Here is a 26,990-nt window from a genome sequence, read left to right as displayed (position 1 = left end):
AAGACCTTGCCACATACATCACATCTATATGCTTTCTATCCAGTATGAATTTTCTGATGAGATGTAAGGCTTCCTTTTACTCTAAAGGCCTTGCCACATACATCACATTTGTATGGTTTCTCGTCAGAATGAATTTTCTGATGATATGTAAGGCTTCCGTTTAAACTAAAGGCCTTGCCACATACATCACATTTATATGGTTTCTCTCCAGTATGAATTTTCCGATGAGTTGCAAGGCTTCCATTTATAGTAAAGGCCTTACCACATACATCACATTTATATGGTTTCTCTCCAGTATGAATTTTCTGATGCGATGTAAGGGTTCCGTTTACTCTAAAGGCCTTGCCACATACATCACATTTATATGGTTTCTCTCCCGTATGAATTTTCTGATGAGTTCTAAGGCTTCCATTTACACTAAAGGCTTTGCCACATACATCACATTTATATGGTTTCTCTCGGCAATGAATTTTCCGATGAGATGTAAGGCTGCCATTTACTCTGAAGGCTTTGCCACATACATCACATTTATATGGTTTCTCTCCAGTATGAACCCTCTGATGAACTGCAAGTTGTGTGCTTCGAGTATAGCCACGGCCACATACATCACATTTATATGGTTTCTCTCCAGTATGAAGGATCTGATGAACTGCATGGCTTTCTTTGCGAGTAAACGCCTGTCCACACACATCACATTTATATGGTCTCTCTCCAGTATGAGTTCTCTGATGAACTGCAAGATAACACCTGGAACTGAAGACTTTGCCACATAAGGTACATTTACGTGCTTTCTCATCTGTATGAACTACTTCATGTATTTTTAAGGACGCCCGAGTAAAAAAACGTTTGTCACAGCTGTTACATTTGAAAGGTTTCACTTCAGTATGAATTCTCCGATGAATTCCAAGTTGTCTGTTTCCCGTAAAGCCACGGCCACATACATCACATTTATACGAATTCTCTCCAGTATGAATTCTCTGATGAATTCCAAGCTTTGACTTTCGAATATAGCCACGGCCACATACATCACATTTATATGGTTTCTCTCCAGTATGAAGGATCTGATGAAGTGCATGGCTTTCTTTGCGAGTAAAGGCCTTTCCACAGACATCACATTTATATGGTTTCTCTCCAGTATGAACTCTCTGATGAATTTCAAGTTGTGACTTTCGAGTATAGCCACGGCCACATACATCACATTTATATGGTTTCTCTCCAGTGTGAAGGATCTGATGAAGTGCACAGCTTTCTTTGCGAGTAAAGGCCTTTCCACACACATCACATTTATATGGTTTCTCTCCTGTATGAGTTCTCTGATGAACTGCTAAACAACACTTGGAACTGAACATTTTGCCACACAAGTTACATTTACATGCTTTCTCATCTGATTGAACTGCCTGATGTTTATTTAATGATGACAGTGCAAAAAAAAGTTTGCCACAGTTGTTACATTTATAAGATTTCACTTCAGTATGAATTCTCTGATGATTTCTAAGTTGTCTCCTTCCAGTAAAGTCACAGCCACATACATTACATTTATATGGCTTCTCTCCAGTATGAACTTTCTGATGAATTCCAAGTTGTGACTTTCGACTGTAGCCATAGCCACACACATCACATTTATATGGTTTCTCTCCAATATGAATTCTCTGATGAACTGCTAAGTAACACCTGGAACTGAACATTTTGCCACACAAATTACATTTACATGCTTTCTCATCTATTTGAACTGCCTGATGTTTATTTAAGGATGACAGTGCAAAAAAACGTTTGCCACAGTTGTTACACTTGTAAGATTTCACTTCAGTATGAATTCTCCTATGAGTTCTAAGTTGTCTGTTTCCAGTAAAAACACAGCCACAAACATCACATTTATAAGGATTCTCTCCAGCATGGATTCTCTGATGAATTACAAGTTGTGACTTTCGAGGATAGCCACAGCCACACAGAATGCATTTATATGATTTCTCTCCAGTATGAGTTCTCTGATGAACTGCTAAATAACACCTAGAACTGAACATTTTGCCACACAAATTACATTTACATGCTTTCTCATCTGTTTGAACTGCCTGATGTTTATTTAAGGATGACAGTGCAAGAAAACTTTTGCCACAGCTGTTACATTTGTAAGATTTCACTTCAGTATGACTTCTCTGATGAGTTCGAAGTTGTCTCTTTCCAGTCACATCACAGCCACATACATCACATTTATAAGGGTTCTCTCCAGTATGAACTCTGTGATGAATTACAAGCTGTGACTTTCGAGTATACCCATGGCCACACATATCACATTTATACGGTTTCTCTCTAGTATGAAGGATCTGATGAAGTGAATGGCTTTGTTTGCGAGTAAATGCCTTTCCACACACATCACATTTATATGGTTTCTCTCCAGTATGAGTTCTCTGATGATGAACTGCTAAATAACACCTAGAACTGAATATTTTGCCACACAAATTACATTTACATGCTTTCTCATCTGTTTGAACTGCTTGATGTTTATTTAAGGAAAACAGTGCAAAAAAACGTTTACCACAGTTGTTACATTTGTAAGATTTCACTTCAGTATGAATTCTCCGATGAATTCTAAGTTGTCTCTTTCCAGTAAAGTCACAGCCACATACATTACATTTATAAGGATTCTCTCTTATATGAATTCTCTGATGAATTACAAGTTGTGACTTTCGAGGATAGCCATGGCCACATACATCACACTGATATGGTTTCTCTCCAGTATGAAGTCTCCAATGAATTGCAAGTTGTGTGCTTCGAGTATAGCCACGGCCACACACATCACATTTATATGGTTTCTCTCCAGTATGAAGGATCTGATGAACTGCATGGCTTTCTTTGCGAGTAAACGCCTGTCCACACACATCACATTTATATGGTTTTTCTCCAGTATGAAGGATCTGATGAAGTGCATGGCTTTCTTTGCGTGTAAAAGCCTTTCCACAGACATCACATTTATATGGTTTCTCTCCAGTATGAACTCTCTGATGAATTCCAAGCTGTGACTTTCGAATATAGCCACGGCCACATACATCACATTTATATGGTTTCTCTCCAGTATGAAGGATCTGATGAAGTGCACAGCCTTCCTTGCGAGAAAAGGTCTTTCCACACACATCACATGTATATGGCTTCTCTCCAGTATGAACTCGCCAATGAATTCTAAGTTGTGACTTTCGAGTATAGCCACGGCCACATACATCACATTTATATGGTTTCTCTCCAGTATGAAGGATCTGATGAAGTGCACAGCTTTCTTTGCGAGTAAAGGCCTTTCCACACACATCACATTTATATGGCTTCTCTCCAGTATGAGTTCTCCCATGATTATGAAGGTGTGTCTTGTGCTTAAAGGAGTGGCCACATACATCACATTTATATGGTCTCTCTCCAGTATGAACTCTCAGATGAATTTGAAGGGCTGTGTTCTGTTTAAAGCTGTGGCTACATACATCACATTTATACGGTTTCTCTCCAGTATGATTTCTCCCATCAACGCCAAGTCTCTCACTATCATTAAAGGGCTTGCCACCTATGTCAGCTTTATATGGTTTTCCTCCTGTAAGGATTTTTTGATGTCTAGTGAGTTCTGAGTGCTGAAGAAAGGCTATGCCACACTCACGAGTTTTGTAAGATTTTTTCTTGTATGCTTCTTGGTCTGGGGTCTGTTCTGAGGGATGCATAACAGGACTCTCATGTTTAAAAGAAATGCCTTTGCGGACACTACAAGTTCTCTGAATTGGCAAAACTGGGGTGCTACTGTTGATATTCGTCACAACTTGACTACATTCAAAAATTGTCCCTTCAGACTGAAGCATCTGCAATTCATCATGAAAGCTTGACCAGAGCCTTTTAACAGGCTTATCTGCTGCATCATTTCTACTCTGATGATCTTTTCCATCAGTGAGATTTTTGTTATGGGATATAGATACTCCGATGTCACTTCTTTCATCATCTGTCCACAGACACTCAAAACCATGCACAGTTTCCTCTATCTTCCTAAGGAAAAAATCTTTGATTTCATGGGTTTCAGCTCTTCCAAACATCACTGTCTGCAAAATTTCTCCTTTTCCACTGTTTGCTTTTGCTTGTAATTTCTTGGTCATATGTATATGAGACACATCTACAAGATATAAAGAAGCACAGGTATCCTATTAATTACAATTCATAAATAAATTCTTTCATATTGAACACATGATATTATACCAAAAGTCATACCCATCCTGAACAGAATTAAGAAACTTCCCAATGATGAACTTAGAAATATAAAGCAACATTTACAAAGAAATAGAACTCGTTAACAAAAAAAAAGTGATCAGACACAATTCAAATTAATTTTAGCATAGCCAAGTTTCAAAGATGCAATCAGGAAAATATTCATTTTATGCAAACTCATGTCAAGTCTCAAAGAAAAAGGTATTTTCCTACCATGACCTCAAAGCTCATTCTACTTGGCAGTAAACACGCTTCTGTCTCATAATTGAGGAGAAAAACACTAAAAATTCCATGGACAGGGAGATTGGCAGGCTACACTCCGTATCACAAAGAGTCAGACAGAACTGACGGACTGACCAAGCAAGGATCAAAAAGGCAATACCCTGTAATGGTAAATAATCCAAAGGAAGCATTCTAACGAATATTGTAAAACATAAATGGCAGTTGACAACTGTTCAACAAGCACTGCATAGTGAAAATAAAGAATCTGTTAAAATAGCTCCACTAGACTGAACTGAACTGAACTGACCCGCCCCCGACTCCTTATCACAGGGCTCCTGAGATCTTACTTCCCTGACCATGGATTAAACCCAGGATCTCTGCAGTGAAAATGCTGAATCCTGTCCACTGAACGGTCAGGGAATTCCCTAAAATAATTTTAGAAACAAAAGAAAGAACACTTTTCTAAATACCTCCTATAAATCTATAAGCAAACAGACGTATAGACATTTTATAACAAGAAGTGGTTCATGTCAGTTATACTGTGTAAAACATAAAGACCATCATCTTTTAATGACAAAGAATTAAAAAAGTGAAACATTCTCTACTTAAATAACAGGCATTCAATATAGCAATTGCCTATCTATACAGAATCCTTAACTTACTTGCTTCATGAGCTCCAAGATACATGTAAACGAACAAGCTTTGGGGACTTCCTTATGGCTCAGAGGTAAAGAATCCGCTATTAAAAAAGGAATATTATTTGAAAACGTATTAACTAGAGTCAGAGGGAAACTCTTGGGAAGGAAATATAAACTAACAATATATAATACGTAATGCAGACAAAGAGACATGCTATACAGTAACCATAACATGAAGTAAATAGACATTTTATGTAAAAGTAACCTTTGAGGCAAATTTCCTGATGGTCCAGTGGATAGTATCACATGCTTACACTGTAGGGTTACAGATGGAATCTGAATGGGGAACTACGATCACATCTGCCACAAGGTTCAGGGGGAAAAAAAAAACGTAACTTCTGACCTTTTCAGTAAAACAGTCAAAATTCTATGACACCTCAGAGCAAGAATTACCTCAATTTTTCAAATAAAGGTAGTGGATTCACAGAGTTCATGTACACAGCCCCATGGTACATGAAAGGAATGAGCAAAGCAGGACTGAAACCCAGACCTACAGATTCATACATGTTCTTAACCACCAGGGCCCACTTGGGCAGAGCAGATTATAAAAGGTTACAACAAACTCCAGGAGTTTAAAAAGATAAGGTCAAGTGAGACACAAGAACTGATCTGCATAACTAACAGCCTTAATCAGCCATCTCACCTAGAAATGGTTTCTGAGGTACCACCACCACCATTTCAATTCAGGTCGTGTCCTGAAAATGTGGTTCAGTGGATGAGCATGGGTCATTTTGTACAGTATGAGCAAGGAGGGAACACGCAGCCTGATTCATATATGCATCACGTGCAAGACTGGGGATCTAAGAGAGGACCTCAATGTCCACTGTCCTTACAGGTTTCCTGAGTTACAATCACAGAAGATCCAAACCACATTCCTGTTACACACACCTCTGAAGGTTGTAGTAAATGCAGTAACAACAGGAATAGCTGAGGGTTCTGAACAGGCAGACAGGTTGAAGGCAGCTCTGTGCAGGATCTGAGACACCAAATGCAACTGAAGAGCTGCCAGTCTTTCCCCTTCTTCCAATGAAGTCTCCTAAGTGCAGCAAACAGGAAGAGAACCAGGCTGGCTCCAAGGATTATGGCTCTGGAGGTGTTACTGTTGCTCTACATGGACCAAAAAGTGGACATCCCACGGAATCCAGCACAGGAGGGGGACAAAGAGGAAACAAATCCCTTTGAAACACCTCATTACATGCTCCCCAAAGTGAAGCAAGAACATTAACAGGAGTCAAATGACACACTGTAAAGATCATATAAAGACCTACCCTTTGGGACTTCTTTCTTTGGAATCCAATTTCCATAAACCTCTCACTCTTTTTTTCCTTAAATGACTTTTTTCTTTATAAACAGCCACTTATAAATCAGACCTAATTTGTTTTTCCCTAATAAAATATAATTTTCACATAGGAGACAGATGGGCTACAGGCTGAATATCTACAATCAGTCTCCTCATCTCTGCATTCGCTGAGATAAGACATAGCTGGCCTCCAGTTGAGGAATCTATAGGAATCTATAACAAAAACAGGGTAAATGGCCAGTCTTTGTCTCTTACCTCAAGGCAATAATCATGGCAAGGACAAAGGAAGGAAAAAACCCTTTCTATTAAGGGAGACACTACACATGTGCAGAAAAGTTCGTTGAGGTCAAGTCAGAGGATAATTCCAGGCCATAACGAGTCTTGGTCCTACCAGAAACCTTCACTTTGAGATTCATCTTGGCTAGGGTATGCGTCTGCACCCCAGGGGAGAGTGCTGAGACAAATTAACCAGAGGGGACAAAGGAAGGTGACTAGCCCGAGGGGACACAAAGACCTGGAAAACTGTACCTTTCTAAAGAATTGACACTTCCCAAAGGTGGGGCTGTCTCTCTGAGCTAGCTCATGTGACTTTCTGCATGTACTTTTCCTTTCAATAAACTTTTTCCTTTACTCTTTACCTTATGCTTCTTCATCTGAATTCTTTCTTGACTCGGCAGGCAAGACTAGGGACCTTAGCCCTAACTGTTGACTGCTGTGGTCCAATGATCAGGACTCTCGGTCTGGGAAACAAAGACATTGCTTCCAGCTTCTGCTCACTGCTATGAGCATCCAAACTCAATTTCATTTCTCATACCTTTTTTACTGAAAACACCCATCTTACTTTCCTTAAGCAACCATGAACTGTGCTTTCTATTAGCATTTTCTAGATTGGTGAACAAAAATACCAGTGATAGCTTCTAAAAAACATTTGCTTTATTATAGACAGCATCTCAGGATACTCATCAATAGTCCAAAATCTCTCAGTGTAATACAACAGAATTACTACACAATGTGGATGACTCAAGATATGTCTTTATTAGATGAGCAAACATTAATACTACATATTTAATATTGAATATTTCTCAGTTCACGTGAACCTGATTTGTACACACTTACTGTTTTTTTTAAAAAATTATTTATTATTTTTGGCTTCAGTGGATCACCGTCACTGCTCCATCTTTCTCTCCTTGTGTCGAGCGGGGACTACTCTCTAGCTGTGGTGCGTGAGCTTCGCATTGTAGTTACTTCTCTTGTGGACCACAAGCACTAGAGCACGGGAGGTTCAGTAGTGGTGCTGCACAGGCTTAGTTGCTCTGCAGCATGTGCAATCTTCCCAGACCAGGGATCAAATCCATCTTCTGCACTGGCAGGCGGATGCTTTATCATTGAGCCACCAACGGTAAGCCAAGTGCTGACTTTCTTTTAAAGCCAATTGAGTAAGAGCTCATTTACAAATAAACCTCAGCAATATTATCCAAAATCAAAGACACACACTGAGACATGCATAAATCCAGACAGATTTAAAATGTCTCTCTGACACTACTGGAGTTGACTGCAATTGCCTCCTCCAGGGGATATTCCCTAGCCAGGGACTGAACCCACATCTCCAGTGTCTCACATACTGGCAGGCAGCTTCTTTACCACTAGACTCATCTCAGATCCCTGGTAAAGGTTAACTTCAAGCTTTTCTGTAGGCAGGGCTTTTTAAGAAGCTAGCTGTTTTTATTCCATATGCAAAAAGAAATTGTTTTGTACTCTCAGAAAAAAAAGAAAAATCATTTTAACCAGTATTCTCCAGACTCTCAAGAATATCACAGCAATCTCTGTGTCAAAAATGTTATCATCCCTTTCTATAGTCACAGTTTTATATCTAAAATACAGATCAAATAGTTCTCAAACTGACTGTGGTAACAGGGGCACATGGATGATGAAAATCTTGGATTGTCCCTCTGGGTAGATATGGGTCTTCACTTGATCAGAAGAATCTGAAGGGGTAAAGAAATTTGCCAGAGTGGGGACAGCAGTGGGGGAAGCTGGGCCCCCCCCCCATCCCCTCACTGAGAGACGGGAAGTTAGCTTCATCAGGGGACTATCTGATGGAGAGGGAGACAGAGGGGTTGAGAGCGGTAAAAGGCCACAACAGGACGAAGATAACAGAGACAGAAAGGGCAGTGGTGGACACTGTTAAAGCTGTGGGCCAGCTCAAGAGGGAGCCCCCTTAAAAAGTGAGGAGCTGATCAGCTGAGATATAATTTGACATTGTAATATGGACAATCATCCTCACTAATTGCACAATTCTGTTTCCAGGTGTAACTTCTTTTCCGACAATTTTAATTTACCTTTATGTACCTCACGTTACTTCACTGGTGGCTCAGCTGGTAAAGAATCTTCCTGCAATGAAGGGGAGACCTGGGTTCAATCCCTGGGTTGGGAAGATCCCCTGAAGAAGGGAAAGGTTACGCACTCCAGTATTCTGGCCTGCAGAATTCCATGGACTCTATATTCCATGGGGTTGCAAAGAGTCCAACAGGACTGAGCAACTTTCACTTTCATTTTATGTACCTTATGATAGGAGAGGAGGATTCAGACTCTCATCCAGCAGGGCAGATTCTTATCCTTTCTCAATGGGCGAGAGTCACAAATATTCAGTAACTTCTAAGGGTACAGCCCTCTTTATTTAAGGTTTCAATTCTCACACCATCCAGTATAGACGTCCCATGTATGAGCTAACTAGTAGTAAGGCGAACTTTCACATTAGGGAATAAAAACTTCATCAACCTTAATCTCCTTTTTCCTGCTGAGTGGCATTCTGTCTCACAAATACTGCTCACAGGGCCAATTAAAGTTTTGCCAAACGTTGTCACCTTTGTATCAGGTTCAAAGATTTGCTAACAAAATTAGCGACTTGTTCTGTAGAAATAAATAATACACATACTTATAGAATTATCGAGCTGACTTTCAATATGCTAACAATAAAAGCAAAGAGAAGTAGAACAGCAGAAGATACATCACCAAATTGGGTTCTGACCAACATCCAGACTCAAACAGTGCTGGGAAGTCCCGGGACACAGCCCATCTGGAGACCCAGTGGGGAAAAGGTCCCAGACAGCATGTTACGGTCATGGGTGAGACTTCAAAGATTGCAGTTTCGGGTTCCCCCTTATAATCCCAGGATGCCATCTGTTATCATCAGCAATCTGTGAGCAAATAGCACCTCTGTTTTTCTGTTAATGCTATTTGTTTGTCTTAAAAAACCTATAATGTTGCTAAGCCTGCAGCTGAGTAGGCCAAGGCCCCTCCAAGGCCTTGACAATCTCAAGATTTGTCCCCTATCTTATCTTTGGTGCTGCAAGCCTTGCACTCACAGTAAGCAGTCAGAGCACTCACAGTCAGGGCAGTGTCCAGCCAGGTTAGAAGCAAGCTCAGAGGCCTGCTTTAGAGAGGACCTAGACCCTGTGCCTCCTGCATTGCCAGGTGAAGAATCCCACCTCTTTTGTCAGCCAAGAAGTGATGGACATTACAGACAGACAGAAAAATATTCACAAATTAATTTACTATCTGCGTCCTTCTGAATGCATAGGAAACAGTATAATATACAGTATAATACACAGATACCTGGGCTTCCCTGGGGCACAAAGGTAAAGTATCCACCTGCCACGCAGGAGACGTGGGTTCGACCCCTGAGAGGGAAGATCCCCCTGGACAAGGGCATGGGAACCTACTCCAGTATTCTTGCCAGGAGAATCCCATGGATAGAGGAGCCTGGAGGGCTACGGTCCACTGGGTCGCAAAGAGTCAGGCACGACTGTACCAACTGAGCACACAGGCATCCATGTATCTAGTTCCTTTCCAAGAACTACTGAACCAAGAACACAGGGATAGAAAACGGGAATTGGATTTTTCAAAATTGGAAATCAGCTTTATAAATACTCAAGCTGTGGAGAAACTTGTGTATCACACAGTGCACAGATCACCTGAAGAAAGCATGAGCTTAAACACCTGATGCCAGTCACAAAGTTTTTTCAAGTCGGAATCAACAAGGCTATGAACTCAGTCAAGCAAAACAGGGGCTCCCAAGAGACACAGAGGGAAAATACAGAGATACCCCCACACCAAATTCCAACTTCACAGGGAAGCGATCCTCACCCACAGACAGCAGGTTCCTGTAGGTCTCCTCCATCACATCCCAGTACAAGGCCCTCTGAGCAGGGTCCAGGCATTCCCACTCCTCTGGAGTGAACTTGATGTCCACATCCTCAACGGTCAACTGTGTCTGAAATGAAAGCACATTTCACTAACAGGCACTCGGGAGGATTCTTATTTTCACATGAAATGAGAAAAAGTGAGAGGGGTAAGGATCAATTCAGGTAACGTAACATTCTGATAGATCCATTAAAACCTATTTGGAACAAACTGTGGCTCTCTAATTTCCTCTTGTTTCATAAGACTATGACATCTTCCAATCAATATGAATTTGTCACTTGTGTAGACAATACATGAAGAATATACAAATAAAATCCAATCAGTGAGTTGTGTATGCAGAAGTGTTACACTCTACACACAGAGGGACATTCACTATCTAGATGAGTTACAGCAAGACCGGTGTCTTCAGAGAGGATAAAATCCACAGTGTCTTTCAAAGAACACACATTGTGATGATTATGATGTCATCACACTGATGACAGTGTTTCAGCACTTCCTACACACTAAGCAATACTCTAAAGATTTTACACAGATGAACTTATCATCAGCATGACAGTACGTCAGAGAAAGATCTGTGTCCACCTTACTGGAGCGAAAACTCTGACATTCTAAGAATTCGCTCAGATCACAGTTAAGAAATGAGACAACAGCACCTGAGGTCAGGTGGTTGTGACTGATGACTGAACCTAAGGAATCAAGGAGTTAAGTACCAGAGCAGCAAAGTGCATCCAGAGATAGTTCCCTGAGAATACCTGAAACAAGTTCAAGAAAGCTGAAGTGCAATGGAGGTGTAGAATCCCAGATCTTTTGTCAGCTGTGGAAAGACAGACATGATAGATGGACAGACAAATATTCACAAATTAATTTACTATCTACCTCCTTCTGAATGCACAGGGAGCACTATAATATGCAGTATCATATGTAGGTATCTGGGTTGCCCTGAGGCTCAGCGGTAAAGAATCCCCCTGAAATGCAGGGGACATGGTGTTGATATCTCCGGGGGGAAGATCCCCCTGGAGGAGGGCATGGCAACCCATTCCCATATTCTTGCCTGGAGAATTCCAGGGACAGAGGAGCCTGAAGGGTTATGTATGGCCCATTGGGTCACAAAGAGTCGGACACGACTATAGGATAAATGGTCACTGTACAGGGTCACCCGCTCCTCCCACCAACCACACAATGTCAATACTCTTACTACTGTTTCCATCATTCACATGATGAGGTAGAAAAAACTTAATGGAATGGAAAACACTTAAGATACAATTTCAACTGCTACAAAGCACAAACATGTTTATGAGATGATGTTCTGTAATAAAACCATGGAATTACAGATTCATGCACTCACACATGCAAATGTAAAACACAACTGGTTGAAACAAGGAAGACCTACTTTTTCTTTCAATTCAAATTTACTGAGTGTCAACGTGGGCCCCAAACTGGGAGTACAGCAGTGAAAATATGGAGCTTTCAGTCTAGCAGCCAGCCACCCAATTACATCCATAATTTTAAAGTTACTATTGCAACCTGTGCTCTGAAACAGGCCTAGTGCTAAGAGAAGATTTATCGGAAAGTCTTGACCTACGTCAAGAAATCACACAAGGTCTCCATGAGGAAGAAACACTTAGGATTGGCAAGGTGGGAAATGGAAGAATGTTGCAAGCAGAGAGAACAGCCTGAGTGCTGGCTCTGAGGCAGGAAGGTATTTAGTGAACAGAAAGTCAGCCAGTCTAACTGGGACACAGGGAACAAAGAGGGGTGATGCCAGGTAGAGGCTGCTTTCTACAAGGTCTTTGGATTTAGGACTTTATTCCAAAAGTAACTGGAAGTCACCAAAGAATCTGCAGGAGGTAAATCAGAGGTTTAGATTTGTTTTTCAGAGCTCACTCTGCTGTGTGTGGAGGTTGTTGTTGCTTAGTCGCTCAGTCGTGTCAGATCTTTGCAACCTCTTGGTAGCCCGCCATGCTCCTCTGTTCATGGGATTTTCAGGCAAGAATACTGGAGTGAGTGGCCATCTCCTACTCCAAGGCGATGCCTTTGGACACATTCTGGGATTATACTCTCATTTTCTTTTATTCATGTGTATTTCTGCATCTTTGGGACATTAAAAATGAATCAATTGTACTTCTGTAATTTGTCCACATTCTATGTCTTTTTTGAAAGTTAATTATTTTGGTTTTGCTGGGACTTTGTTGCTGTGAGGAGGCTTTCTGTATTTGCAGCTGCAGTGCATGGGCTTCTCATGTTTTGGAGCACAGGCTTCTCAAGTTTTGGAGCACAGGGTCTAAAATGTGTGGGTTTTCAGTAGTTATGGCTCCCGGGCTCCAGAGCTCACGCTCAGTAGTTGTGGCACATGGGCATAGTTGCTCTAAGGCATCTTCGTGGACGTGGGATGGGACCCGTGCATCGTACATTGGCAGGCACATTCCACTGTACCACCAGGGAAAACCTCAACATTATCTCATCCTACTTCAAAAAAATGAAAAACAAGCAGGAAATAATATACAGAAGATTTATTCTAATCAGAATAAAAATACTTGTATTTACAAATAATATGAGGGCTTCCATGGTGGCTCAGTGGTAAAGAATCCACTGGCCAGTGCAAGAGACCCGGGTTTGGTATCTGAACCAGTAACATCCCACAAGCCAAGGGGCAAATAAGCCCGTGAGCCTCAATTTCTGAGCCAGAGCTCTAGAGTCCAGAAGGTGAAACTACTGAAGCCAGTGCGCTCTAGAGCATGTGCTGCAAGATGAGAGAAGCCACCATAATGAGGGGCCCATACACCACAACTAGAGAGTGGCCACCACACGCCAGAACTAGATAAAAGCCACTGGAGCAATGAAGAGCCAGTACAGCAGAAAAGTATACTTAAATATAATAATATGATATTATTGCTAATGATACATATGTAGTTATTAACAAAATCCAAAGTTTATCTTTTTATTCCATGAGCAAATATTGCCATCAAGATTAGGAAAGTTGGAGGAATTCCCTATTAGTCCAGGGTTTAAGATCTCGCACTTCCACCACAGGGTTTCAGGTTCAATGCTTCCTCAAGGAACTAAGACCCTGCAAGCTGCATCGTGCGGCCAAAAAGGAAGAATGAATAATCAGCAAACTATATTTCATAGCTTAAAAACACTCTCTAGCCCTGAGGTCTGTTTCTGAACTTTCCATTTCACTCCCAAACACTTAAAATTTCAAGGAGGTCCTAATTTAGTTTTAAATGTACTATAAAAAGTCAGGACTGATTCCCTCTCCTTGGCCTCTTTTCCAGATTTCAGCATGTACTGTGCATGTCAGTACCTCACATCTACGTGCAGCTTCTTTACCCTGGTTGACAGAGAGCAGACAGGGCATCTGGATGGGCCCTGAGCAATCCCTGCTGCCCAATAGCACTGAGACCCTGTCTCCAACCAGTGGGTGAGAAGTTCTTCCCAGAACGGTGGCCAAGGGAGCCTCCTCACAAGGGCCAGGTTACCAGGTCATGGGGAGATGGGATCTAAGTGGAGACGACTGGCCCTGAGAGAAGGCACAGATGAGTATGCATGTTCAGGAGTCAGACAGGACACTTCAGAGTCAGAGAAGATTAGCCAGTCCAAAGACAGGTATTTCAGGAGGGACAGATTGAGAATCAACTGAGAATATGACCTTACCTGAGAAAGAGCCAGGCCTGACTTGTTTTCTTTCATCTTCCTCATCTTCTGGGCTTCACCCTCAGGTAACACGAATCTTCAAGGCGTATCAAAAAGGTGGAAAACATGGTGTTTAATGCTTAGAGTCAACACACCCCCTTCCTGAGCCCCAACCCCACACACAGGGAAGCCCCCACCATGACGAACAGACAGTCCTCTGTGCCCACTATCTCAGGAGGGACTCAGGACAGTCAACTCCCGCACAGAGTCCACAGGACTTTCCCACACTTTCCCTCGGATCACACTCCCCTCCTTGTGAGGCCTCATGTACACAGCAGCAGGGGGCACCTCCGCTAACCCCACAATCCCCTCAGGTCACACAGCAGGCCCTGGTCCAGCCCCACTCAGAGCAGAGCGCCCTCCCCTCCCCCAGGGCTTGATCTCAGTCTCAGAAGGGGAGACTAAGTGCCCTGGGCTCAATGTAGATCGGAATCATCTGCGGCCTGTGCACATTCCTGGGGCGAGGCCCCACACGAGAACCTGAGGAGTGTGTCTGATAGGCGAAGGGCACAAAACATGCCCAGGCAAAATGCCTCATGATCTCATGTGAAGCCTGGGTTGAACACCACTCAAGGATTCAAGTCCAGCCTACATCCCACTTTCCTCTTTACCAGCTTTACTGACATAGAATAGCCTATCAAGAAGGTGTTGTGTATACATTCCATGCACGTTGTGACCATGTGACACAGGTATACACTTTGAAATATTTATCACAAACCACTAACCAGCACATCCATCACCTCCAAATTCCCGTGGTTTGTGTGTGGTGACAACACTGATGATTTATTCTCCTGTCAAATTTCCAGTAACACAGGATTATCTACGGTCAGCATGCTGCACGTACCTCCCCAAGACGCACTCATTTTACAACTCAAATCTGTACCTTTCGACCAACATCTCCCCATCTTCCCAACCTCCCACCCCCAGATAACCACCATCCCACTGTCTGCTACTAGTGATTTTCACTTTCTCACATTTCACATAATGGAAGCACATATAGAATCAGTCTTTTCCTGTCTGTCTTAATTCACTTAGCACAATGTTTTCTACATTCATCCAATTGTCCCAAGTGACAAAAATTGTCATTTTTATGGGTGCACAATATGTCATTATATATGTGTGTGTTCGCTTGTGTGTATGTTACTGACCTGGAACCTGGGCTCTTTAATCAACTGCATTAGTTAAGAGACCAAAGAAGAAATTCAGGGAAGGCTTTATTTAGACTCCTGCTGCAGCAAGGTGGAGCTAGAATAAGAAGTGTGTGCCCAGCCCACAGTCCTAGTGCCCATCGCACAGTCCTAGTCCTCACCCCGAGAGTGAAATGCTGAACGCATCCTGGGAGGAACAGGAACACAGTGCACCCTCCATGAAGGGAAAACAGGAGCCACTCCAAATAATTAAAAGAGAAGGGCATGTCTGATGAGGGTGATACAGACGCAGTAAACATGGCTAACTTGACACCGAATATCAGAAAGAGATACGGCGACCTCCCTAGCCTAGAGCTGAAGGAACAGAAAGAGACAGCCACGGTCACAATTTAATGACCAAAGGTAGAAGAAAAACCTAAGATCCGAGACAAAAGGTTTTGGTGTCTATGAACAAGGACTAAGTGAATGTGACCAGGACAGACTGACCGTGAGAACGGGGTCCGCTCCCAGGATAAGGCTGGAGACCCTGGCAGCGACATGAGGATGACAAAGGGCTGTGGAGCTACCTGAGGAGTCAAGATGCTGCCCTGAGGACACAGGGAAGCCAGTGAAGGTGGGAGGCCTACCTGTACATCAGCCTTTATTCACAGAAAACAGCTCATGATTCTCTCTGACTCTGAGCCCATGCGCCCACCTCCATCCTACAGTTGTCCTTGCATTGTGGAAAACTGGGATTCATTTCAAATTCTAATAACAAGTGGGAACTCCCTCCCAGAAAAACTGCCACACACAGTCACACACCCAATTTGGCCACTCATTTCAGGAGTCACTTTTGCTCAGCTTCTGGACCTGAGTAAACATCATCAGATTAACTCATAGCTCACTAGTCACCAGACCACATGAGAGGAAAATGGACCGTCATACTAACTGGTTAAATCTGGTCCTGATTCAAGAAAAAAGATCACTGACATCCTTACTAAGTACTCATCAAAATAGTTTACAACTATTTACTAGTTACCAGAAAAATGTTTCCAACATATAATGTAAAGAGAAGACAGGAAATGGGCTTCAAATAAATGTGAAACAAACCTAAGTTAATCAGATTATTAAAATTTTTTTCATTGAAAAACTCTGGTGCAAAGTGGAAAAAAATAAAAACCAATTGACAAGACAGCATATTTACAAAAGAATAACATGAACTAACTTCAGGAGACCACCAAATCTTTTCAGAGGTGGATAGTTGTTTACAACAAGGTAGATATTTAAATGAACTAATCTTTATCCCAAGCTAAAAAAGAATTAACTGTAAACAAAGGAGACAGCAAAAAGGAAAACCATCACTAAGACCATGTTTAAAGCTCCCTGGAAAGGCACCACGTAGTAACAGACTGTCAGTTCTTTACCCACTTCTCTCCCACAACCTCTACTCCACACCAGGAAAAGGGAAGCGGGGGACCCACCTCTGTGAGTCAAGTCACTGCCTTACTCCCCAGTTCAACAGACTCTGCACATGGATGTCATCTTTCAGTACAAATAATTACAACCACCACAAGCCTTACAGACAGAAGCACTGCAATTCTCATCCTCCTCTCTATCACTTAAAGAAGCAAGATTCAAATTTATTAGATTGTAAAGCTAAAAATCAATATATCATGACTTAATTATTTATTCAATTGATTCAGCACTCTTCTGGATTTAGTCCTCACCACCACCTGCACACTACTTGTTTCCACTTCATTTGGTTTATCTGTTTCCCTACTTCTTTCTGTCTCCCTGTCTTCTCCTCGGTTCTCCTGCTGCGCCTCTCCTCTCTACTTCTTCCCTGACTCCCGTCTGGCCTCTCTCTGCCATCTGTTCCCCATAAAGATGCTTACTCTCCAATCTCCCTGATAATCCAAAATCTCCCTGTATTTCTGCCTTTCTTCCTCCACATCTGCCCTCCCTTCCTTCCAACTCTCTGGCACCTCCAAGTGCAATGCTTCCTTTCAGCTCACTTACTTTCTCAGCTCCTCCAATCAATCACTCAGTTCTGTTGCTCAGTTGACTCGGATTCTGGGATCCCATGGACTGCAGCATGCCAGGCCTCCCTGTCCATCACCAACTCCTGGAGTTTGCTCAAACTCCTGCCCATCCAGCCTGTGATGCTGGCCCCTTCTCCTCCCACCTTCAATCTTATCCAGCAACAGTCTTTTCCAATGACTCAGTTCTTCTCATCAGAAGCCCAAAGTATTGAACCTTCAACTTGAGCATCAGCCCTTCCAATGAATATTCAGGACACATTTCCATTAGCATTGAGCCGTTTGGTCTCCTTGCAGTCTAAGGAACTCTTGAGAGTCTTCTCCAACACCACAGTTCAAAACCATCAACTCTTCAGCGCTCAGCTTTCTTTATGGTCCAGCTCTCACATGCACACATAACTATGGAAAAACCATAGCTTTGACTATAGACGTTTGTCGGCAAAGTAATGTCTCTGCTTTTTAATACGCTGTCTAGGTTGGTCATAGTTTTTCTATCAAGGAGCAACCATCTTTTAATTTCATAGTTGCAGTCACCATCTACAGTGATTTTGGAGCCCAGGAAAATAAAGTCTGTCACTGTTTCTGTTCACTAGTACTCCCCTTTCTCTGCCAGCATGATATTGTCTGCAGGTCAAGGTTCCAACTCTTGTATCCCCTTTTCCAGCTCTCTGTGTGAACTGCCTCTCCCCTGTCGCCCTCTTTAGGACCCGTGATTTACAGCCCGTCTCCCTTGAAGGATATAGAAGGAGCGGGCAGAGGGTCAGACGTTACACAGCATCCCTGGACATGAATTTGAGCAGACTCTGGGAGATACAGGGGTCGCAAAGACTCACACTCAACACCACCATCTCCATATGTTGCTCACCTTTAACTTTCTGGAGATCCTGCTTTTCTCTAAATTTCTCTCATTTATCCACCGTTACCTTCAAGGCTCTTTCACGTTGCTATCTCTTCGCAAGTTTCCTCACCAATCCTCTTCATTGCCATCGTTTTTCCCTCATGATATTTTCAATTTTCTATTTCTCTCGAAGTCGCCGTCTCTGCTTCTCTTGACCCCCCCCCCCCCACCCCCACCCCCGGCCACCTATTTGCAGGGATGGCAACTGAATAAGAAGCCCCCTCCCGCAAGAGCCAAATTCTGGCAGGTTTTATTTGGGACACAGAACCATGGGTGTCACGTGACTGGCCCAGGCACCTCCCCCGACACGGGGTCGGGGGAAAGGGTCTAAGAAACGATTACCTGAGGGGCACAACTACCGGCCAGATGAGACGCGACGACTGAGCGGCTGGGAGTCTCAGGAGCGCGGCGGGCTCTCCAGAACCCCAGGACGTGGCAGAGAACCGGGCCTCTCCGGGAGCGGGGGCCGGCGCGGCCTCCTGGGAGCGAGAGCGCGAGCCTGGGGACGGCAGAGCGAATAAACCCACATCGCCCAAGAGAATTTCACGCGGTGCAGGAAGGGCAGAGGAGTCACTGACATCAGAAATTGGTTTTAAGCAGCAGAGTTGCGAAATGAGGCGTCTCAGGGTTCAAACGCAGGCATCCGCTTCAGAGCGAGTTTAAAGCAAAATGGAGGCGCCTCTTCGCCACACAGGGACATCTGAATTTGCTGGGGGTGGTGGGACGGGAGCGGAGATTTAGATGCAGCAGGGACCCTCAACCCACGGTACAGAGGAAAGACAACTGCGAGAGGAAGACTTGACTAGAAAAAGAGAAACTCACTTTGCGCCGAGACCTCTGCTCGCGGCTCTCCGCTTCCGGGTGTGTGACGTTCTGCGCACGCGCAGTGAAAAGGCGGAGCGGCCTGGAGGCGGCCCGAGCTGAGCCCGGCGGTCAGGGGCCCGGGCCAGAGAGAAGTCAGGCCTGCGTAGGGACAGTGGGAGGATGAGGCGGCCGGGGGGCGACGGCCGGGGCCTCACTGCTAAAGGTGGCTGCAATCAGGAAATGAAAAGACGGCCTGCTCCTTGAGAGGAAAGGTATCATAAAAGTAGACTGTATTTTAAAGCAAAGGTATCACTTTGCCAACGAAGGTCCCTAATGTCAAAGCTGTTGTTTTTCCAGTAGCATGTACAGATGTGAGAGTCGGTCCATAAACAAAGTTGACCAAAGAATTGATGCTTTTGGATTGTGGTGATAGAGAAGAATCTTGAGAGTCCCTTGGACAACAAGGGGATCAACCAGTCAATCCTAAAGTAAATCAACCCTGAATATTCACTGGAAGGATTGATGCTTATGCTGAAGCTCCAATACTTTGGCCAATTGATGCAAATATCGGACTCATTGGAAAAGACAATGATCTGGAAAGATTGATGGCAAGAGGAGAAGGGGGTGACAGAGGATGGTTAGATAGCATCACTGACAAAATGGACATGAATTTGAGCAAACTCCAGGAGTCAGCGAAGGACAGGGAAGCCTGGCATGCTGCAGTCCATCGGGTCGCAAACTCTGGACACCACTGAGCAAGGGAACAACAGAATACATATACATATATCCATTCTTTTAAAGGTTTTTTTTCTCCAGATAGCTCATTACAGAGTATTTAGTAGAATTCCCTGTGTTATATAGGCCCTCATTCTTTATTCACTTTATGCATAGTAGTGAGATGAAGTGAAAGGTATGTTAATCCACGTCTCCCAATTTATTCCTTCACCTCTCACGACCTGATAACCATACGTTGTTTTGTATGTAAGCACCTCTATTCCTGTTTTGTAGAGAAGTTCATTTGTACCCTTTGTTTAGATTCCACAGATAAGTGATACCATATAATATATGTCTTTCTCTTCTGTCTCTTGTTCATAGAAAACCTGAAGTCTCCCAGACCCCAGTGACACACAAGAGAAAGGCTCAAGCACCTACTGGTTAGAACAAAAGAACCACAGACTCAGCGTCTAATAAACCCTTCTGCTACTGCTACTAAGTCACTTCAGTCGTGTCTGATTCTGTGCGACCCCAGAGACAGTAGCCCACCAGGCTCCCCCGTCCCTGGGATTCTCCAGGCAAGAACACTGGAGTGGGTTGCCATTTCCTTCTCCAGTGCATGAAAGTGAAAAGTGAAAAGTGAAAGTGAAGTCGCTCAGTCGTGTCCAACTCTTCGCGACCCCATGGACTGCAGCCTATCAGGCTCCTCCATCCATGGGATTTTCTAGGCAAGAGTACTGGAGTGGGTTGCCATTGCCTTCTCCCAAACAGTGGCTAGTTTGACTCAAAGGCTGAGTCAGGAGTTAACCTCCTGGTAATGTCTGTTGAAAAGCTAAAAGCTGAGTCACATAGTTAATTTTAAAGCTTCAAGATCTGTGGATAAAAACAGTCTGTCATAGAGAGAATACCTTCTTAGTGGCAGTTCAAGTCCTCATTAAAGCTACAGGTAGAACTTTAAACCAACTGCCTTGTGTTTCCTGAGTTAGCTTACACAGATGCCTCTTAATAATGCTATTAGCCTTTTCAGCTTCTGAAGATTGGGGTCTCCAGGAACAGTGTAAGTGATATTCTATTCCTAGAATTTTTGACAACTCTTGAGTTATAACAGCTTTAAAGATGAAGCATTGTTGCTCTGAACTTTAGAGTTTAAGATCCCACTTACATCAGGAGAAGTCAGTACAGTAAAATTTCACCCATTTATAAACTTTCGAGCTTTATGCATTAGCAAAACAATAGTAACAATTACTGCTAAACCATGTGGCCATAGCCTGTTTTGTTTTGTTTTTTCAGTAACAAACTCTGATCCTGTGGGCAAGCTCAAAGTGACAGCCTGCAAGAGAGCAGTTTAAAGAGACTTAAAAGCCTTTTGAGTCTTTAGGAACCAAACCAGCTTGTTGGTTTGGGCCTGCTGAGTCCCAGTTATAAGTTTATATAAAGGATGGATAAGTCCCCATAACCTGGAATCCAAATGTGGCAGTAGCCTGTAATGCCCAGGAATCCTCTCAATTGTCTTAAAGTCATAGGGAGAGGATGATCTAACATAGCTTTAACTCTAGAAAGCATTCTTCAAATCAATGATTGAAATAGATTTGGCTCATCCATGCAGCCCCATTACTGTAGTAGATCAGGAGGAAAGCAGACCAGGGGCTTTAAGGAGCAGAAAGTTGCCCTGGTGTCCGAAAGAAAATTGACTGATTGGTCCTCCAGGTATTAATACCCCCAGGCACCTTTGGTTCCAGTTGTCTTGAGAGTCCGACCCCTGGAACCTAAACCTTGGAGGGCACTCTCTTTTCCAGTGTGGTCCCTTGCAGACTGGATATGGAGCTGGGGGCAATTCTGCTTGAGATGCCCTTCCTTCCCACAGTAATAACAAGCTCATCCCCTTTCACTTGGGTCCCTCTGGGCGTTTTTCTCAGGCTATTTCAGAGCAGGTCTAACAGCCATTGTTGGGGCTTCAATCTTTTGCCTGGTTCTCTTTTTCCTCCTATTTTCCTCCTCGTATTCTCTACCATAATATACCGTCTAAGCCAGTTGCAACAGATTATCTAAAGACTGATTTGGTCCATACCCTGATTTCATAAATTACGGCAGATATCTGGAGCCTACTGAGAAGCCTATCTTTTAAGATCATTTCCCCATCTGTAATTTCGAGATCAACATCAGTAAATTTGTTCAGAGCCTCCCGTTAGTCTATCTAGGAATTTACCAGGACTTTCTCTATCTCCCTGTTCTATGTCTCTCTGTTCTTTCTCTCCCTAGTCTATGTCAGTCTTAGCACACACTCACTTGAGTCCTTCAAGAATACATCTGACAAAGTAGCTCTGTTATAGGAACTGCTTGGCTCCTAATAGGAAGGTGGGCTGTTTCATGTTCCTTCTTGCCTTTGTTTTATGTTCAAGCCATTCATCTCGAAAAGTAGCATCTTCTCCAAAATTCAAGTTTTCGAGTCAGGAGTTAGCATCTGTCCCAATACATACATTCAATTCAGTTCAGTCACTCAGTCGTGTCCGACTCTTTGCGACCCCATCAATCACAACAGGCCAGGCCTCCCTGTCCATCACCAAATCCCAGAGTTCACTCAGACTCATGTCCATTGAGTCAGTGATGCCATCCAGCCATCTCATCCTCTGTCGTCCCCTTCTCCTCCTGCACCCAATCCCTCCCAGCATCAGAGTCTTTTCAGTGAGTCAACTCTTCGCATGAGGTGGCCAAAGTACTGGAGTTTCAGCTTCAGCATCATTCCTTCCAAAGAAATCCCAGGGCTGATCTCCTTCAGAATGGACTGTTTGGATCTCCTTGCAGTCCAAGGGACTCTCAAGAGTCTTCTCCAACACCACAGTTCAAAACCATCAATTCTTCAGCACTCAGCCTTCTTCACACTCCAACTCTCACATCCATACATGACCACAGGAAAAACCATAGCCTTGACTAGACGGACCTTAGTCGGCAAAGTAATGTCTCTGCTTTTGAATATGCTATCTAGGTTGGTCATAACTTTTCTTCCAAGGAGTAAGCGTCTTTTAATTTCCTTGTTGCAGTCACCATCTGCAGTGATTTTGGAGCCCAAAAAATAAAGTCGGACACTGTTTCCACTCTTTTCCCATCTATTTCCCATGAAGTGATGGGACCAGATGCCATGATCTTCATTTTCTGAATGTTGAGCTTTAAGCCAACTTTTTCACCCTCCACTTTCACTTTCATCAGAGGCTTTTTAGTTCCTCTTCACTTTCTGCCATAAGGGTGGTGTCATCTGCATATCTGAGGTTATTGATATTTCTCCCAGCAATCTTGATTCCAGCTTGTGCTTCTTCCAGCCTAGCATTTCTCATGATGTACTCTGCATATAAGTTAAATAAGCAGGGTGACAATATACAGCCTTGATGCATTCCTTTTTCTATTTGGAACCAGTGTGTTGTTCCATGTCCAGTTCTAACTGTTGCTTCCTGACCTGCATACAGATTTCTCAAGAGGCAGGTCAGGTGGTCTGGTATTCCCATCTCTTTCAGAATTTTCCACAATTTCTTGTGATCCACACAGTCAAAGGCTTTGGCATAGTCAATGAAGCAGAAATAGATGTTTTTCTGGAACTCTCTGGCTTTTTCCATGATCCAGAGGATGTTGGCAATTTGATCTCTGGTTCCTCTGCCTTTTCTAAAACCAGCTTGAACATCAGGGATTTCACAGTTCACGTATTGCTGAAGCGTGGCTCAGAGAATTTTGAGCATTACTTTATTAGCATGTGAGATGAGTGCAACTGTGTGGTAGTTTGAGCATTCTTTGGCATTGCCTTTTTTTGGGATTGGAATGAAAACTGACCTTTTCCAGTCCTGTGGCCACTGCTGGTAAGGTGAAGGTGAAGTCGATCAGTTGTGTCTGACTCTGTGCGACCCCGTGGACTATAACCTACTAGGCTTCTCCATCCATGGGATTCTCCAGGCAAGAATACTGGATTGGATTGCCATTTCCTTCTCCAGAGGATCTTCCTGACCCAGGGATCGAACCCGGGTCTCCTGCATTGGAGGCAGATGCTTTAACCTCTGAGCCACCAGGGAAGTGCTGGCCACTGCTGAGTTTTCCAAATTTGCTGGCATATTGAGTGCAGCACTTTCACCACATCATCTTTCAGGATTTGAAATAGCTCAACTGGAATTCCATCACATCCACTAGCTTTGTTCACAGTAATGCTTCCTAAAGCCCACTTGACTTCACATTCCAGAATGTCTGGCTCTAGATGAGTGATCACACCATCATGATTATCTGGGTCGTGAAGATCTTTTTTGTACAGTTCTTCTGTGCATTCTTGCCACCTCTTCTTAATATCTTCTGCTTCTGTTAGGTCCAGACCATTTCTGTCCTTCGAGCTCATCTTTGCCTGAAATGTTGCCTTTGTATCTCTAATTTTCTTCAAGAGATCTCTAGTCGTTCCCATTCTGTTCTTTTCCTCTATTTCTTTGCATTGATCGCTGAAGAAGGCTTTCTTATCTCTTCTTGCTATTCTTTGGAACTCTGCATTCAGATGCTTATATCTTTCCTTTTCTCCTATGCTTTTCACCTTTCTTCTTTTCACAGCTATTTGTAAGGCCTCCTCAGACAGCCATTTTGCTTTTTTTGCATTTCTTTTCCATGGGGATGGTCTTGATCCCTGTGTCCGGTACAGTGTCACGAACCTCATTCCATAGTTCATCAGGCACTCTATCTATCAGATCTAGGCTCTTAAATCTATTTCTCACTTCTACTGTATAATCATAAGGGATTTGATTTAGGTCATACCTGAATGGTCTAGGGGTTTTCCCTACTTTCTTCAATTTGAGTCTGAATTTGGCAATAAGGAGTTCATGATCTGAGCCACAGTCAGCTCCTAGTCTTGTTTTTGTTGACTGTATAGAGCTTCTCCATCTTTGGCTGCAAAGAATATAATCAATCTTATTTTGGTACTGACCATCTGGTGATGTCCATGTGTAGAGTCTTCTCTTGTGTTGTTGGAAGAGTGTGTTTACTATGACGAGTACATTTTCTTGGCAAAACTCGATTAGTCTTTGCCCTGCTTCATTCTGCATTCCAAGGCCAAATTTGCCTGCTACTCCAGGTGTTTCTTGACTTCTTACTTTTGCATTCCAGTCCCCTATAGTGAAAAGGACATCTTTTTTGGGTATTAGTTCTAAAAGGTCTTGTAAGTCTTCACAGAACCGTTCAACTTCAGCTTCTTCAGCGTTACTGGTGGGGCATAGACTTGGATTACTGTGATATTGAATGGTTTGCCTTGGAGACGAACAGAGATCATTCTGTCGTTTTTGAGATTGCATCCAAGTACTGCATTTTGGACTCTTTTGTTGACCATGATGGCTATTCCATTTCTTCTGAGGGAATTCCTGCCCGCAGTAGTAGATATAATGGTCATCTGAGTTAAATTCACCCATTCTAGTCCATTTTAGTTCGCTGATTCCTAGAATGTCGATGTTCACTCTTTCCATCTCCTGTTTGACCACTTCCAATTTGCCTTGATTCATGGACCTGACATTCCAGGTTCCTATGCAATATTGCTCTTTACAGCATCAGACCTTGCTTCTATCACCAGTCGCATCCACAGCTGGGTATTGTTTTTGCTTTGGCTCCATCCCTTCATTCTTTCGGGAGTTGTTTCTCCACTGATCTCCAGTAGTATATTGGGCACCTACTGACCTGGGGAGTTCCTCTTTCAGTATCCTATGATTTTGCCTTTTCATACTGTTCATGGGGTTCTCAAAGAAAGAATACTGAAGTGGTTTGTCATTCCCTTCTCCAGTGGACCACATTCTGTCAGACCTCTCCACCATAATCCACCCATCTTGGGTTGCCCAGCGGGCATGGCTTAGTTTCATTGAGTTAGATAATGCTGTGGTCCTAGTGTGATAAGATTGACTAGTTTTCTGTGAGTATGGTTTCAGTGTGTCTGCCCTCTGATGCCCTCTTGCAACACCTACCATCTTACTTGGGTTTCTCTTACCTTGGACGAGGGGTATCTCCTCACTGCCACCCTACCTGACCTTCAATGTGGGATCGCTCCTCTAGGCCCTCCTGCGCCCGTGCAGCCACCTCTCTTTGTATGTGCAGCCACCTCTCCCGGACACCCCTGGCCTCGGGCATGGGGTTGCTCCTCCTGGCTACCGCCCCTGGCCTCGGGCACAAGGGTGGCTCCTCCTGGCCGCCACCCCTGACCTCTGACTTGGGTAGCTCCTCTTGGCCGTTCCTGCACCATCGCAGCCTGGCACTCTTGGCTGCTGCCCCTGACCTCGGATGTGGGGTCGCTCCTCTCGGCCTCGCTTAGTGCACCGGTAGCAGCCGCCCACGCTTAGTGCACCGGTCGCATCCGCCACATCTCTCCAAGTAAGCTCATAAAGTAAAGTTAGTCCTTTAAAGTCTTCTGTGTACTTCTTGGATCCTCTCGATAGTCTCAATTGCAACTGATACTATTTGAATTTCTACTGAGACTGAGACAACCCCTCCTGGAAGGGTATCCCGACTCTCAGCCTGTTCAGTTGGGAGTCCCAGATACAGGAGCAAAGTAGGAGGACAGGAGGGAGATGAAGGTTTTACACCCAAATCTTCACCCTTAGGACACAAGTCTGGAATGTCTCGCATAAAAATAAAGAGCAACACATGTGGCACTTCTGCCCATTTCTCTTGTTTTCCACAGAACCGGTCTAGAAAAACAGTATTGTAATTAAGAGACCCTTCAACAGGCCAGCGTCCCCAGTCTTCCAAAGGATACCGTGGCCATTCAGTATCACAGAATAAGATCAGGCATGTCTGTTGAAACTCTGGGGATCAAACGTGTCCCACTTTTTCAAATACATTTTAAATGAGTGGTTATGGAACTGTTAGCTCCCATCTGTGAGAGAGAAAAAAAGCAGCATCCACAGCCATGGCTCCTTTCCACCAAAAGAGTCCCTCCCTGCTCTAGATGGGGGTGTAGACAGACTCTCCACTGAAGCTTTCCTTCCCTGGTCGGACTTAGTCTGTCCCTTACTGATGCAGGCATCTTACTCGTCCCTCCCAGTTCTACCACTGAGGCGAACTGGAGATTCA

The 26,990-nt window shown here is 43.5% G+C and overlaps 1 protein-coding gene and 1 non-coding gene across 2 annotated transcripts; both read right to left on the bottom strand.

Moving 5' to 3' along the window:
* Window positions 1-35: 35 nt before the first annotated feature.
* LOC138096909 (zinc finger protein 845-like) lies at window positions 36-26,048 on the bottom strand. Its single transcript, XM_068993149.1, has 8 exons — window positions 25,944-26,048; window positions 19,230-19,438; window positions 18,750-18,906; window positions 15,978-16,078; window positions 14,305-14,380; window positions 10,553-10,720; window positions 6,036-6,183; window positions 36-4,135 (listed from the first exon to the last, which is right to left on the bottom strand). Exons 1-8 carry the CDS (start codon window positions 26,046-26,048, stop codon window positions 36-38), a joined length of 5,064 nt encoding a protein of 1,687 aa, XP_068849250.1.
* TRNAW-CCA (transfer RNA tryptophan (anticodon CCA)) lies at window positions 23,905-23,977 on the bottom strand. The gene has a single exon. It is a non-coding gene; the product is annotated as a tRNA-Trp (tRNA).
* Window positions 26,049-26,990: the final 942 nt, after the last annotated feature.

This window comes from Capricornis sumatraensis, chromosome 20 (assembly GCF_032405125.1).
Source record: "Capricornis sumatraensis isolate serow.1 chromosome 20, serow.2, whole genome shotgun sequence".
NCBI lineage: Eukaryota > Metazoa > Chordata > Mammalia > Artiodactyla > Bovidae > Capricornis > Capricornis sumatraensis.
Note: the sequence above shows the minus strand (reverse complement) of the source record. Positions and strands in the feature narration are given on the sequence as shown.

What these genes read in the sequence shown, in the direction of transcription:
- LOC138096909 (XM_068993149.1), bottom strand. Translation starts at nt 26,048, where the DNA reads ATGCCCGAGGCCAGGGGTGTCCGGGAGAGGTGGCTGCACATACAAAGA. An exon ending in AGCAGAGGTCTCGGCGCAAA is followed by an intron (nt 18,907 to 19,229) that starts GTGAGTTTCTCT and finishes TGCCGTCCCCAG; the next exon opens with GCTCGCGCTCTCGCTCCCAG. An exon ending in ATTTACTACAACCTTCAGAG is followed by an intron (nt 4,136 to 6,035) that starts GTGTGTGTAACA and finishes TATATCTTGTAG; the next exon opens with ATGTGTCTCATATACATATG.